The 16,469-nt window shown below is 34.1% G+C and overlaps 1 protein-coding gene across 1 annotated transcript in view; it reads right to left on the bottom strand.

The window, feature by feature from the left end:
• The window catches only part of MIPOL1 (mirror-image polydactyly 1), a gene marked incomplete at its 3' end in the record, with an annotated part of 242,036 nt that overhangs the window by 176,289 nt on the left and 49,278 nt on the right, over positions 1-16,469 (bottom strand). The window contains exons 6-7 of the mRNA XM_080707733.1: positions 14,239-14,272; positions 13,809-13,979 (exon numbers count right to left, since the gene is read on the bottom strand). Of these exons, the coding sequence (XP_080563859.1) occupies positions 13,809-13,979; positions 14,239-14,272 (205 nt within the window). The remainder of the gene's footprint in view (positions 1-13,808; positions 13,980-14,238; positions 14,273-16,469) is intronic.

Genomic DNA, 16,469 nt, shown 5'->3' with positions numbered 1-16,469 from the left:
TAAACACAAGAGTATATTCATACTTCTCATAATTTCATTGAAAGATATTTATAATTTGAAAGAAAGATGTTAAATATGTCAACATGTCAAAAAGATGAGAGAAAATGAAATTTTGCTCTTTAAAGAGTCTTATAATTTAGATCATGAAATACATTAATACTAAGAAAATGATGAAAACTTAAATAAATGGAAACATGTAATCATTGACTGAAAAGCTAAAAATTAAGATGGCTATCTTCCTCCATGTAGATGATCTATAGATTCAAAACATCCCAATTATAATCTCACCAGAATTTTTATAGGAATTGAAATTTTTATTTTAATTTGTGTTAGTTTTTTTAGATATACTTTTATTGGTATGCCATAATATATACAGGAAAATGCAAATAACCTAGAATAACCAGAGCGACCTTAAAACAAAGTTGGAGAAATCTCAGTGCCTGACTTTAAAATGTGCAGCAATCAATGCAGTGTGACATTAACATTAAGTTTAGACAGAGATTAGAGTAGAACAGCATTATGTCTTTAAACAGACAAAAACTTCTATGGTCAATTAATTTTCAAAAAATGGTACAAAAACATTCAATAGGAAAAAGGCTTTTCAACATATAGTGCTAGAACAACTATATATTAGTCTTTTGAGAAATAAACTTCAGTCTTTAGCTTACCTAATACACAAAAATTAACTCAAAATAAATGGAAGACTGAAAAAAAATTAAAACAATAAAGTATATATAGAAAAAGATAGGACAATATTATTGCCATTTTGGAGTGAAGAAACATTTCTTACACAAGCTGCATTTAAAAAATTAGTAAAGCTGGGCATGGTGGGGCAGCCTTGTAATCCCAGCATTAGGGAGGCAGAGACCAGAGGATCACTTTTCACAGACAGACTCAGCTACTTAGTGAGGCCCTCTGCAATTCAGTGAGACCCTGTTTCAAAAATAGAAAGGCTAAAAAATAGGGCTGGGACATAGCTCGGAGGTAGAATGCCCCAGGGTTCCATTCCCAGTACCAAAAAAAAAAAAAAAAAAAGTTAGTATAATAAACTTCAATTTAAAAAACGTCTGCCCATCAAAACACAGCATTAAGAAAATGAATAAACACAAATGAGAAAATATAATTTACTTATGACTGTAGACTTCAACCAGCTACATAATGAACTACAAATAGATAATAAAAAGTCAAGTTACCAAATTTGAAAACTGGCAAAAGATTTAAACAAATGTTTTGAAAAGAAAAATGAGCCTGGAATGGTGATGCTGCTTGTAATTCCAGTACTTGGGAGGCTGAGATGGGAAGAGGGTTTGTGGACAGCCTTAGCTACTTTGCAACTCAGTGAGACCCTGTTTCAAAATAAAGAATAAAAAATAGGGCTGGGGGTGTGGCTTGGAGGTAGAATGCCCCTGGGTTCAGTCCCCAGTACCACAAAAAGAAAGTACTGGGATTACCAGGATGAATCATAACACCTGGCTTAGAACACAGCCACTTCTATAAAAAATTTCCTAATTTCTTTAAAAAATGAATATATATAAAAATTCTGCCATCAAAGAAAAGCCCAGGCCCTGATGGGTCTCCAGCTGAATTCTACAAAACTTTCAGTGAAAAACTAATACCAATACTTCACAACTTGTTCCAGGAAAATGAAAGAGATGGAACTCTCCCTAATTCCTTCTATGAGGTCAGTATCACATTAATCCCCAAACCAAATAAGGATACTTCAAGAAAGGAAAATTACAGACCAATATCCTTAATGAACAGAGATTCAAAATTCTAAACAAAATACTAGCTATACACATTCAAAACCATATCAAGAGAATTGTACACCATGACCAAGTTGGTTTCATCCCAGAAAAGCAAGGCTGGTTCATCATCTGCAAATCAATACATGTTATTTACCAAATAAATAGAACTAAGAACAAAAACCACATGATCATATCAATAGATGCTGAAAAACCATTTGACAAAATCCAACACCCATTTATGTTAAAAAAAAAACACTGCAGAAAATTGGAATAGAAGGAACATATTTCAACATTATTAAGGCTATATACAATAAACCCAAAGCCAACATCATATTGGAGAAAAGCTGCAAGAATTCCCTCTAAAATCAGGAACAAGACAAGGATGCCCATTATCACCACTCCTTTTCAATATAGTCCTTGAGACTCTTGCTACAGCAATAAGACAAGAAAAGGAACTCAAAGGGATTCAAATAGGAGGAGAAGTGCTAAAACTATCCTTATTTGCAGATGATATGATTCTTTATCAAGAAGACCCAATGAACTCAACCAAAAGACTTCTGGAGCTGTTTGACCAATTCAGCAAAGTAGCAGGATACAAAATCAACCTAAAAAAATCAGTTGCTTTTATTTATGCCAACAATGAATCCACAACAAAAGAAATAAAGAAAACTATTCCATTTACTATAACCTCTAAACCAATAAAATACCTAGGAATAAACCTAACCAAAGATGTAAAAGGCCGCTACAGAGAAATTACAAAACATTAAAGAAAGAAACTGAAGAAGACCTTGGAAGATGGAAAGATCTCCCTTACCTATGGATAGGCAGAATAAATATCATCAAAATGGCCATTCTGCCAAAAGTGATCTATAGATTCAATGCAATTCCCATTAAAATACCAACAACATTTCTCATTGACCTGGAAAAATCAGTTATAAATTTTGTATGAAGAAAGAAAAGACCCAGAATAGCCATGGCAATTCTCAGCAACAAGAACCAGGCAGGAGGCATCACAATCCCGGACTTCAAATTATACTATAGAACAATAGTAGTAAAAACAGCATGGTATTGGCACAATAATAGGTAGACTGACCAGTGGAGCAGAATAGAAGATACAGAAACAAACCCACACATCTATAGTCAACTGATCTTTGACAAAGGGGACAAACTCATACGCTGGAGAAAAGACAGCCTTTTCAACAAATGGTGCTGGAAGAACTGGCTATCCATTTATAGAAAGTTGGATCTGAATCCTTACTTCTCACCATGCACAGGAATCAACTCTAGATGGATCAAAGACTTAGAAATTAGACCAGAGACTGTGAAGTTACTAGAGAAAGGCATAGGATCAACATTCCAACATATAGGTACAGGCAGTAACTTTCTCATTAAGACTTCCAAAGTGTAGAAAATTAAAGCAAGAATAAGTGGGATCTCATCAAACTAAAAAGTTTCTTCTCATCAAAGGAAACCATCAAGAACCTAAAGAGGAAGCCTACAGAATGGGAGAAGATCTTTACCAGCCACCACTCTGATCTAATATCCAGAATATCCAAAGAGCTCAAAAGACTACACTAGCAAAACAAACAACCCAATCAAGAAATGGGCCACTGAACTGAATAGACACTTCACAAAAGAAGAGATACAAATGGCCAATAGACACATGAAAAGATGTTCAACATCACTGGCCATCAGGGAGATGCAAATCAAAACTACACTGAGATCCCATCTAACCCCAATCAGAGTGGCAAACATACAGAAATCAAACAACAACAATTGCTGGCGAGGATGTGGGGAAAGAGGAACTCTTTTACACTGTTGTTGGGTGTGCAAAGTAGTTTAGCCATTATGGAGATCAGTGTAGAGATTCCTTAGAAAACTGGGGATAGATTCACCATTTGATCCGGCTATACCACTCCTGGGTATCTTTCCAAAGGGCTTGAAATCAGAGAACTACATTAACATATGCATGTCCATGTTCATAGCAGCACAGTTTGTAATAGCCAAAATATGGAACCAACCTAGATCTCCATCAACAGATGAATGGATTGCAAAATTATGGAAAATATACACAATGGAATTCTATCCAGCTTATAAAGAAGAATAAAATAATAGCATTTGCAAGAAGATGGAAGGAACTAGAGAACATTATGTTACATGAGATTAGTCAAGCACAGAAAGAGAAGGGACATATGTTTTCTCTAATATGTTCAAGCTAGGGAGTAGTGGTAATACCAGAGGGATTCCAGATGATGGAGGGAAAATCTCAGCAAAGCTAGAATGGAAGGATAGGAGAGGAAGAAAGCTGAGGTTGTTCAATGGAGGAGCTACATAGGAGCATGTGTAATAGTATAAATATAATATGGTTAACCTGGAAACTCTTTACTGGGAGGGGGGAAGAGAAATGGGGGGAAGGCATGAAGCACAATCTAAATGTACACCACTTTCAATATGTTCCATTTATAAATAAAATAAAATATCAAAAAAGAGAACAAAACTAAAAATAAATATATTAAAATGCATATATACCTAATTTATGACTTAGCAATTCCATTCATAGGCCGAGAGAATAAAAATGTATGTCCACAAAAAGAACTGTATAAAAAATCTCAGTTTTAATGGACTAAAGATTAGAGAAATCCAAATGTCTTATCAATAGGAGAATGAATAACACATGTGATATCACACAATATATGATTACTTATCAATAAAAAGGGAAAACTATTGATACACAGGGAAATATTAACAAATATCATGAATATTTTGCTGATATTACAAATATTTGCTGACAAATATTTTGTACAATTCCATTTTACGAGTTCTAGAATAATTACAACAAATGTTCAGCTTAAAAAATCTTGAAAAGGTTGTTTGGGGTGGGGCGGGATGAGTTTAAAGAGAAACATAAATGAAAAATTAGGAAGTATAGAAAACCTCTACGTCTTTATAGGGATGTGGTGACATGGATGTAGCCCTCTGTCAAAACTCATCAAATTGCCAATTCGATCTTTATGTATTCTATGGGAAAAAACTATCAAAAATCAAAGTTGTGAATAAATAAAAATAAACATTAAGAGTAAAAAACTCTTTGAGCTTTTAGTAATTAAAATCAAAATAACAAAGACTCATGAATTTCTTTAATAAGCTTTTGATTTATATGTATACTTACTAAAAACATTTCTAGATAAAATACAATATAAACATATTTAACTTAATTTTAATAAGATTATCATACTTTTCTTAACCATACCTGTCTAAATAAGATCAATGATTTAATATAATGGAAATTTTCGAGGGATTATAATACTGAAACGGGTTACTATTAACAATAAAAACCATTTTCCTCTGAATCTTTTCGAGGTTTTGACATTAAATATTTAAATTAATTCCAGGAAGTGGTTTGGGAGTCTGATCTTTGTGATCCCAGAGCTTAGTATTATGATAGATGAGTCAAGTAGCAATTAATCAAACAAACCTGTATGCAAATGTACAAGCACAGCCACGAGTCATTTTCAAAAGAAGAGGGATGGGCGTGATATACTGTGTTGAGAATGCAAGTTTCATGTTAAAGTGTACTAAAAATATAGATTACAGACAAGTACCTTGCTTGATAATTTTATATTATTCCTGTAATATTTGTGAAAGCACATCAGATATTTTTACTAGCTATTTTTATAGGTACTTGTGGTTATGAATATAAAATTTAGTATAATATAATCCATTAAAATCTTGAAAAAAAGCCAGGAGTGGTGGTGCATGCCCATATTCCCAGGACTTGGGAAGCTGAGACAGAAGGATTGCAGGTTCGAGGACAGACTCAGTAAGTAGTGACTCTCATCAACCTAGCAAGACCCTGTTTCAAAATATAATTAAAATAGGGCTGGGGTGTAGTTTGCAGGTAGAATGCCTCTGGCCTTAATCACTAGTACAAAAAAATGTTGAAAAACTAAAAAATTTTCTTATGAAATCAGAGATATACTAAAGAAATAAAACCACAGCAATTTGAATGGTTGTGAGACTACAATTAAATTATCATATAAACTACTAAAATTTTTTAGTTTCCATTATAAAATCCTGTCTTTAGAATGAAGATACTTTCATTGCAAAAAAGATTATTAAACAGATTGCCCAATATGTAGTGACTTCTGATAATTATCAAATGTACTCATAATGGGTTCGTGGCTAAATTTCACATTTCTTGCAAAATTCATATTTCTGGCAATTTTCCCCAAGTTGCTAACAACCATATGTATATGTGTATATGTATATGTACATGTATATGCATATGTTTTGTACTGTTGGGGATCAAACCCAAGGTCTCCTGTATGCTTGACAAGCACTCTACTTCTGAGTTATACTCCCCAGCCCTATTATATATTTATTTAAAGTGATGTCTATACTTCTGATACCCACTAATTTTTTTATATATCTTAAGCATAAAGAATAAAAAAATAGAGCTAAGGGTATAGCACAGAAGTAGGATGCCCCTGCATTACATTCCCAGTACTGAAAAAAAAATTGGCTACAAAAATGTTATGATTATCAAAAAAGAAAAAATATAGTCTCTAAAATGGCAGATGAGTTAAGCAAATCTTAACACATTGACATTATAAAAACAGGAGACTGAAAAACTGTAAAACCTAAGTAAAAAGATTAAGTTAAACAGTAGTATGATTGCTGAAAATACATCGATAAAAAGACAACCTGTACATTTATTATCATTTTTTTAATCTTTTTATTTTTCTGTACTTTCTAAAGTCATCTACACCTTTGAAAAGTTCTACAAATTTTATGATACAAAGCAATAAAAATTGTTGGAATGTTAATATATTTTAGCCAGATGGGCTTGAAAATATAAAATTATAAGAAAAAAGCAAATTAATAAGTTGATGAAAAAATTATTAAAATTTTTATAATCACCATAGTAGAAGAATATTAAACCAGTTCCCACTTTTCCTAAAAAGCAAATCTCAAAATATTATTCTTTATTTTCAAATATAACCTTCTGACAAACATTAAACATTCAATAATTCAGTATTTTTGCATCTATTATATGCTATTAACTGCTCCAATTACAAGAAATACAGGGTAAAGGCAACACAGACAAAAGAGGGGTTAATACAGTAGGATATTTTCTCTGCTAAAGTGGAAGGTTAACTTTGATGTCATTGGCTTTGTTTGCCCCCCCCCCTCAGGTCTGGGTATGGAACCCAGGGGCATTCGACCTCCGAGCTACACCCTCTGCCCAATTTTTTATTCTTTATTTTGAAATCAGGTCTCACTGAGTTGCAGACGGCCTCACCAAGTAGCTGAGGCTGCGCGCGAACCGCGATCCTCTGGTCTCAGCCTCCAGAATGCTGGGATTACAAGCATGCGCCACCATGCCCGGCTGATGTCATTGGCTTTGATGTCAATATCTTTTATGTCATTTGTGAAGACTCTGAGTTTGCTCTTCAAGTGTTTGTTAATTTATAAACAAAAAGGCTTGCTTGGTCAAGGTTTGGCTGGGGGTATAGCTTGGAGGTAAGAATGCCCCTGGGCTCAATCTCCACTACCAATAAACAACACCAAAAAAAGACATAAAGTTCCATAAAAGTAGGAACCTTTTGATATCATTATCATTTTTTAATTCTCAACACAAGGCACAAATATGTACTCAATAAAATATAAATGCAGGATTATTTTACTAACTTCTCTTAGTTTATTATATCTTGAAAGATACCTAAAATGATCCATTTATTCATTAATTCTATAAAGCTAAGCTCATTTAGTTTATTAATTTAACAAACATATCTACCTATATACCCACATACCTACAGTGTCCAAGAGACTTTTGATAAACAGGTAGATAAAAACAATTATTATCTTCATGTTAGTTCATGCTACTAAGAAGGACAGGAAGGAAATCACCTGTGATAATAGTGTGGCAAGTGCTGGAACAGTATATAAAGTAAAATATGAGAACAAACTAAAATCTTCCACCAACTTTGGCTGGTTCATAAATTCTTCTGTTGTTTATTCCCTTGTGACCTAGATCCAATTGTGCCTCTAAACTTAGCCTACATGACTTAGGACATCATTGATAACACAGATATTTGAAAACATTTAATGTAATATGATCTATTTCTCAAATTTCTTGAGATCAATACTACTACTAATGGCTAGACATTAAGTGGAGATGAATAGACACCTAAACAGAAAATCAGCCATAAGTACATTCCCTAATTTAGTAAACAGTTTAAATAGATGGCCTGTAGGGCCCTATGAAACTCAGAACAATGATACTATGAAAATCCATCTAATAAAATTAAAATTTTTTATTTGTATTGTGCCGTAGTTTGGTTGTAGCTTGAGTGTGCCTCCTAAAGGTTTATGCATTGGAAGCTTGGACAACAATATGGTGATGGTGGAAAGGAGGAGAACCTACAAAAGATGAAGCTAAATAAAAAGTGGTTAGGTCACTGAAGGGGCTACGATAAGAGGAGATTAGTGTAATTCTAGCAGACTCCTGGTTAGATCCTGCGAAAGCAGGTTGTTCTTTAAAAAAAAAAAAAAAAAAAAAGCCTGTCCCTGAATCCCTCTAGCTTCCTCTCTTGAGATGTAATGTCTTCCATGTGTACTCCCCCCTTGTGAGGTCATCTGCCATGAGGACCTCACCAGAAGCTGAACAGGTAGGGCCATCAAATCTTGTTGGGCTTTCAGCCTACAAAAATGTAAGATAAACAAATCTATTTTCTTCATGAAGTACCCAGACTCAGGCATTTTGTTATAGCAACAGCAAATAGACTATAGCATTTAGAATGATAAAGTAAAATATCCTAGAAATATATCTGAAGAAATAAGAGCTTTCCACATTACAGTGTAACTCCAGGTAATTTGAATAATACGCACAAATAAATCAGCCAAAAAAACAACAAAGAAAAAGTGAAGGAGTAGTTGGTAAGATAATAAATACTAATTAAAAATTCCTAATTCATCCCATGAAAGACTTGAAGGCATTAAATTCTCAGTTTGAAATAGTAGAGATACAAAGAAGAATTTGGTACAAATGAGAACATAAGGATTGATATGAAAAAGATAAGATTTCATCCAGGCCAATGAAGACAAATAAATGATTTTAACTTGATTTGAAAGATAAGCTACCAAGTATATTAAAAATAAAATTCTCACTGGATTTAACAATTTTTAGTATCTATACAGAATGAGATTAACGTATTCCAAGAATGATGCAAAAAAAGAATAAAAAATACATTATGCGAAATAATAGTTTTAAATTAAGGTGAAATCCTTGTAGCATTCCTTCCAAAATTCAAAACCTCATTTTAATCAAGAGAAAACATTAATGAAAAATTAATGAAATCTGAATAACATCTGGAGTTAGTACTAATATGTCACTGTTGGCTTCTTAATTTTAACAAACATGTCAGAATAATGAAAGAAGGCAAAATTAGGGAAATGAAAACTGAGTGAAGAATATATAAGAACTCTGCATTGCAGTATCTTTGAAATGTCTGTTTTACACAACTATTCTAAAAATGTGTATTTTTTTAAAAAGGTAAAATTTTTTTCATTCCTTAATATAAAAATCAATTTAAAAGCTTAATATACAGTAATAGTAGCATAAAATTTTAAATGAATACTGCTTCAGCCTGACAGCTTATAAATATGTAACTTACATTGTTTTAGTTCTCTTTTCAAAAATGTAATAATCTAAAATTAAATAAAACTTGGTAGTAATCAGAAAGTTAAAAACAGGTGTCCATTTAACAAGATTAAGAATTTTTTTCCAATTCTAATCTGAAGACAAATGTCAGACTTAACACATCTATATAAGATAGAATTATTTGTGACAAACCAACACACAAGCCAAGAAGAAGGTAAGCCAGGCTACAGCTGGGCGTGGTGGTGCACACTTGTACACCCAGCATCTGGGAGGCTAAGACAGGAGGATCATGGTTGGTTTGAAGATAGCCTCAGCTACTTAGTGAGGCCCTCTGCAATTTAGTGAGACACTGTTTCAAAATAAAGAATAAAAAATAGGGCTGGGAGTGTAGCTCAGAGGTAGAATGCCCCTGGGTTACATCTCCAGTAGAAAGAAAGCAAGAGAACAAGAAGAAAGGAAAGAAGGAAGGAAGGAAGGAGAGAGAGAAAGAAAAAAAAAGCCAAGCCAGGCTACACACAAGATGATCTACATAAAGGCATTAGAGAAATGTTGCTACAAACATGATTTGACTGGCTAAGATCCTGAAGAAGAGTTAACTGGAGAGAGATGATTTAATGTTTACAGTCATTTTCCCCCTGAATTTAAAAAATTCTAGAGAGATAGAAGGGGTAGATAAATCAGACTTTGACCAGGCAGAGAGGTCTTGCTTGAGGACAAAGAAACCACCCAAGCTTTTCAGTCACATAGGACTGAGGTGACAAAACTGGGGGATTAGTGGGGTTTTCCAGTCTTGCAATGCTGAAGAGACAAACACTAGATCACAGGATCTGCCAGGATTTGGGTCCTTTGGAACACTAAGCTGTCAATGTGGGAGGTCTCATTCAAAATATAAAGATGAATCACAGTAGCCAAGACTTACCAAAACTTCTACCCAGCTTCCATGGAAGATACTACAGAATTGTGGACAGTAATAAAAATGAACTCAAAGAAAATAGTGTGTGTGTGTGTGTGTGTGTGTGTGTGTGTGTGTGTGTGTTTTACTGGGAATGGAACCCAGAGGCACTGTACCTCTGAGCTACATCCCCAGCCCTATATATTTTTTTTTAGTCTCTTTATTATTTGAAACAGGGTCTCACTCAGTAATGAAGGGCTTTCCTAAGTAGCTGAGGCTGTCCACGAAATGGTATCCTCAGGTCTCCACCTCCTAAATGCTGGGATTAGAAGCGTGTGCCACCATGGCTGGCCCAAAGAAAACATTTTTGCTGTACAGAGCTCTTCAACTTCATTCAATTCCACATATTGATCTGCCTTTTAGTTTCTTGTGCCTTTGGAGTCTTGTTGATAAAGTGTTTATCTGTGCCTATGTGTTGTAGTATTAGACCTATGCCCTCTCCAAGGAGCCTAAGGTCTCTGGTCTAATTTCCAAGTCTTTGATCCATCTTGAATTGACACTTGTGCAGGGTAGAAAGTGAGATTTATTTCCATTTTCTGCATATGGTTAACCAGTTTTGCCAATACCATTTGATGAACAGGATATCTTTTTTTCCAGTGTATATTGGGCCCTTGGTCAAAAATCAATTAGCTGTAAGTGTGTGGCTTTGTTTTGGAGTCTTCTATTATGCTCCATTGGTCTATGTATCTGTTTTTGTGCCAATAACATGCCGTTTTATTACAATGGCTTTGTAGTATAGTTTAAAGTCAGGTATTGTGATCCCTCCTGCATGGTTTTTGTTGCTGAGAACTACTTTGGCTATTCTGGATGGGTTTTTTGTTGTTGTTGTTGTTGTTGTTGTTGTTGTTATTGTTCCAAATAAATTTAAAGACTGATTTTTCTAGGCCGGTTAGAAATGATCTTGGTAACTTAATGGGTACTGTGTTGAATCTGTAGATTACTTTTGAAAGTATAGTCATTTTGATGATATTTATTCTGCCTATCCATTATCATGGAAAATATTTCCATCTTCTAAGGTCTTCTTCAATTTCGTTTAAGAAGCTCAAGCAAGAGCCAACAGAATGGGAGAAGATTTTTGCCAACTACTCCTCCGATATAGGATTTATATCTACAATATACAGAGAACTCAAGAAACAGCACTAAGAAAACAAATAATCCAATTAAAAAATGGGCAAGTGAACTAAATAGACATTTCATGAAAGAAGAAATTCAAATGGCCAATAAATACATGAAAAATGCTCAACATCATAGCAATCAGAGATGCAAATCAAAACTACCTGAGATTTCACCTAACCTCACCTAGAATGGCAATCATTCAAAACACAAACAACAAGGACTGGTGAGTATGTGGAGAAGTGGGAACTCTAATACATTGTTGGTGGGATTGCAAATTAATGCAACCACTTTGGAAAACAGTATGGTGGATCCTCAGAAGAATGGGAACATATGATCCAGCAATACCATTCTTGGGTATCTACCCAAAAGAAAGGAAAACAAGCTACCAGACTAATACATGCATATCTATATTCATAGCTGCACAATTCACCATTGCCAAACTATGGAACCAGCCAAGATGTCTATCAACAGATAAATGGATTACAAAAGTATGGGATATGTACACAATGGAATTTTACTCAGTCATAAAGAAAAACACAATTAAATCATTTATAGAAAAATGGATGGAACTGGAGTACATTATGCTAAGTAAGATTAGCCTGTCACAAAAAATAAGAAATCAGATGTTCTCCCAAATATGCAAAAGCTAGGGAGAAATGGGTCATAGAAGGAACTCTAGATGATGGAGATTCTATAGATGAGCAAATAAGGTGACCTAACTGAAGGGTTGGGAGGGGAGAAGAGGGAAATTTTCTAATCCACAAGATATACTCTAACAAACATATCAATGTCAATCACTAAGCCAAACATGAGAAGGAGGAAAGGGGAGGGAATGGGGCGAAAACTGGGTAGGGGCTAATTGGGTGATGTGTGCATGTATGTCTCTACCATTTTGTACTCCATTAATATGTATGACAACAATGCTCCATTAAAAAAATTAAAAAAAGAAGTATGAGAGGGAAAAATGGTTGACTGATAATCCTGAGCAGTGCAAAAATATGTAAATTAGCACAAAAGTAGAGAGCTTGTTTTTAAATAGAGGAACACAGTAAAAAAAAAAAGTAGAAAAGGTAGAAGATACAAGTGCAAATGCTGGTGGGCTGGAGAAGGAGGAAATGGTTTGGGGCATGTTATATGCTCTTTTCCATTTGAAGATGAGAAGTATATCCAAAGAGAAAATGGAGGAGTTAAAATAGTCTAAAGGAGACAGTGAATAAACTAACGAAAGGCAGGAAGAATGGTAGGCAAAATCAAAGGCCTAACTGAAGACAGTGGTCATGAGTTAAGTAAGGTTACATGGCAAATTTGTGACTCTCTCCTGCCAAGTAAAACTGTAAAAGTACAGAACAGACGGGAAGATGAATTCAATCAGGGATTTTCTTTTCCTTTTGATACTGGGGATTGAACCCTGAGGCATTCTTTTTCTGAGCTACAAACCAGCCTTTGTGGGTTTTAAAAATTATTTTTATTTATTTATTTTTATTTTTTGCAGTACTAAGGATAAAGCCCTGGGGCATTCTACCTCTGAGCTACACCCTCAACCCTATTTTTTATTCTTTATTTTGAAACAGGGTCTCACTGAGTTGCAAAGAGCCTAAGTAGCTGAGGCTGTCTGCGACCTGAGATCCTCCTGTCTCAGCTTCCCAAATGCTGGGATTACAAGCGTGCGCCACCACGCCTGGCTCCAGGTAGTGAACTCTTATACATGAGTATCAAAGCCAAAAGTGTTTAGAAAGGAATCATCTAAAAACACTAAAGAGAAATTAGCCTCCAGGCCCAGCTCTATAGCCTGAGTGGGAGAGAATATAGCAACTCTAGAGAGGACTGTGGTGGAATCAGTCGCCCGAAGAAGAAATTGGGGAGGAAATCAACCTCAAGGAGTTATAGCAGGAAGGTATAAGTAATGATTAGAAAAGAATACACTAATAATTTAACCCATTAATCAACACTTACTAAAAGGCACAGAATTAAGCACTGGGAACAAAAGAGCAATAAAGGCGCAGTCTCAGCCCTTGCAAAACTGCAACTTGAGTAAGAAGCCTCATACAAAATGATTACTTCAAAGAATATAATTAAAACTTTATAACAAACTATAAAACAAGTTTAATTTTACTAAGAAAGAATGCGTTAAGTTTTATAAAGAGAGGAGGATGCATATTTTAAAGTGATAAGAAAATACGCACATATTTTAATAGATCTAACCATGTGTTATTAATTACATGCTAAAATCTAATGTGAATTGAGAACACTGGGGGAAAAGTCACTTTTTAATGGTTAAAAAAAGGAGGGAAAAGTGATAAGTCTATGCTTTTACAGGCACATGCAGAGTTACCTGAGACAAAGCAGCATCCCGTTCTTCTATGACTGCATTCATTTCTTCTGCAGTTATTCTTTTTTTACATTCCTTGGTCTTGTAGATTCTATCCACAATTATAGCTCCATTCTTCTGAATAGCTATCCCTGTGTCTGCATTGTTTATTCTGTTCAGTAATTCCTGTAATGTCTACCAACACCATTATATGTTAGTCAGACATGAAGTTTTAATATATTTTATTTAATATAGGGTTTTAATTAATAGGCACATGTGAATTGTAAATTGACTGAGTGAAGTTATTGAATTTTCATATTGCAGCAAAGATGTACATTATTAGTGTGTCAATTCTTCTTTTTCCCACATCTTAGTTCTTGAAACCCACTCAATTGAACTTAAGCCTCTAAGATATAAGACTGACATCAAGAAATCTCCTCAGAGAATGGCTTACCATGTCATTTTCTTCAGGGTTAATATTTTCTAGCCTAGAAAAAAGGGACACAGAAAGCCTGATCAGTAGCATTTCCTTAGTGCAGCAAAATGAGTTCGCTTTTTAAATCTTTAGAACCTCAAGTAATTTCATTCGACTAGTCTTTAGAGTCAACCATGACACTGAACATATTAAAGTGCCACCTGCCCGACTCCATCTTTCAATAATGCTCTATATCTTCTGCACTGACTTCAGACTGTTAAGTTATTAATGTTTACTGCTATATATGACTACAAGGATCAATTGTTCATATGTGCTTAGATGAAGAAAGTTCCCCAGTGATAGAAGCACTCATTCTCATCATTATATTTATTCCTGGACTTCCAATTCTTATCAGAAACTGTATTTCCTCTCTCTCTCTCTCTCTCTCTCTCTCTCTCTCTCTCTCTCTCTCTCTCTCTCTCTCTCTCTCCCCCTCCCTCCCTCCCTCTCTCTCCCTCTTTCTCTCTCTCTCTCTCTGTTTGATACCATCACAAGTAAAACAAGGCAAGTATTTTTATTTCGAAGTTTAGCTTTGTTCCTTCAAAAATGACTCCAATAATTACACTAAATTTGACCTAAATATCTCTTGTTGCCATCTACTTGTTAAAATATATATACTATAGAAACTCTCACTCAAAACTGGACCACATTTTTAGATGACTGTTGCTTTCTCTTCTTCATAACATGTACGGAATTATTCAAAGATTAAAAATAAAAATAAACTGGTTTCATCAGAAATGCATTCTGTCTCGTAGGAGGCACAGTGTTTGCTGAGATGCTTGTTAATATTGATGAGCTGAAGAAAAGCATCCAAAGGAAAGAAAGAAGTTCTAAGTGAACTATCATGGAAAATGCCTATAAATTAGCTAATCGTTAAATTGGGTAAATTAAAATAAAATATTGTATATATAAGATATAGATTAGAGAAACTATCAATTAATTTAAAATTGTAACAAAAAGTTTAGATATCCAAGTTCCTGTTTTTTCCAGATATACAGTCTTTCCAATTTCTATGTTCCTATAATTTAACACTTAAAATACCAGATCCCAGGCACATCAATTTAACATTCAAGCTTTAGATAATTGGTTTGATTGCTCTGAAATTACATAATGTATTTTTTATTTGATGATAAATGAACTTGGACTGCTTTGGTGAGTCTAGTGTGCTAAGTTTCATATACAGTGCATGAGTAACCAAAGTTAACCATTTAGCATTTAGATCTTGATTAACTATAGGATTCTAAAAAAATACAATAAAGATATCTAGTAAATATCCTACAAAACTGTTGCAAACACTACAACTGATTCAAAGCACTACACTCATGGTCAAAGAAGTAATTTTAAAGTATAGCATTTTAACAGAAAAAGTACAAACTTAATTTCAAAAAGCTACTTCTCTATATATTTATTATTTATTTATTTATTCATTTATTTAGGGGTACTAGGGATGGAACCAAGGGGCATGCTACTTCCAAGTGACATCCCCGGCCCTACTTTTATTTTTATTCTTTTTATTTTGAAACAGGGTCTCACTGAGTTGCAAAGGACCTCACTAAGTAGATGTGGCTGTCCACAAACCCCGATCCTCCTGTCTCACCCTACCAAATGCTGGGATTAAAAGTGTGCACCACCACACCCGGCTTCTATGCATATATAAATAGCACAACAAGAAGAATTTTGATTTAAATATAACAATATATCTCAAACTACTAAAGTCTGTTCGGATTTACATTTCAAGAAAAAAAATTGTCTCATTTATTTATCTCCTTTGTCCAAAATAAATCAAGTTTTCAAAAATATGTTTAAAAAGACTTGTTTTACAAGAATTGTGAAGATAATTTACTTTTTCCTCGATTGAAAAGCAAAGCAAAAATGTATAACAGTAAAATTCTTACATTTATTTGTAGTCACAATGCAAGACTTTGAAGAACATCAGGAGCATTTAGCCATCTGTTATTGGTTGGCTAAATGTGATTTTTAAGAAAATAATATTTGTTGGGAAATATTTATTGTAGTACTCTGCTTTTCTATAGAAAATCAGACTAAGCTGATTATGGCAGTTTCTCAATAAATCTAATTTAAATGTTGAAGAATTTCACTATTACTTTCATTAAACTTGATAATTTCATGTGAACAGATACACGACAAACATACTAAATTCCTGAAGTCTTCGCAAATCAATTAGTAAAAAAAGATTAATTTGAGATTTA

Source organism: Muscardinus avellanarius (assembly GCF_963383645.1).
Source record: "Muscardinus avellanarius genome assembly, chromosome: 12".
Taxonomy (NCBI): Eukaryota; Metazoa; Chordata; class Mammalia; order Rodentia; family Gliridae; genus Muscardinus; species Muscardinus avellanarius.
The sequence above is the reverse complement of the archived record's forward strand: the minus strand, read 5'-3'. Positions and strand labels throughout refer to the sequence as shown.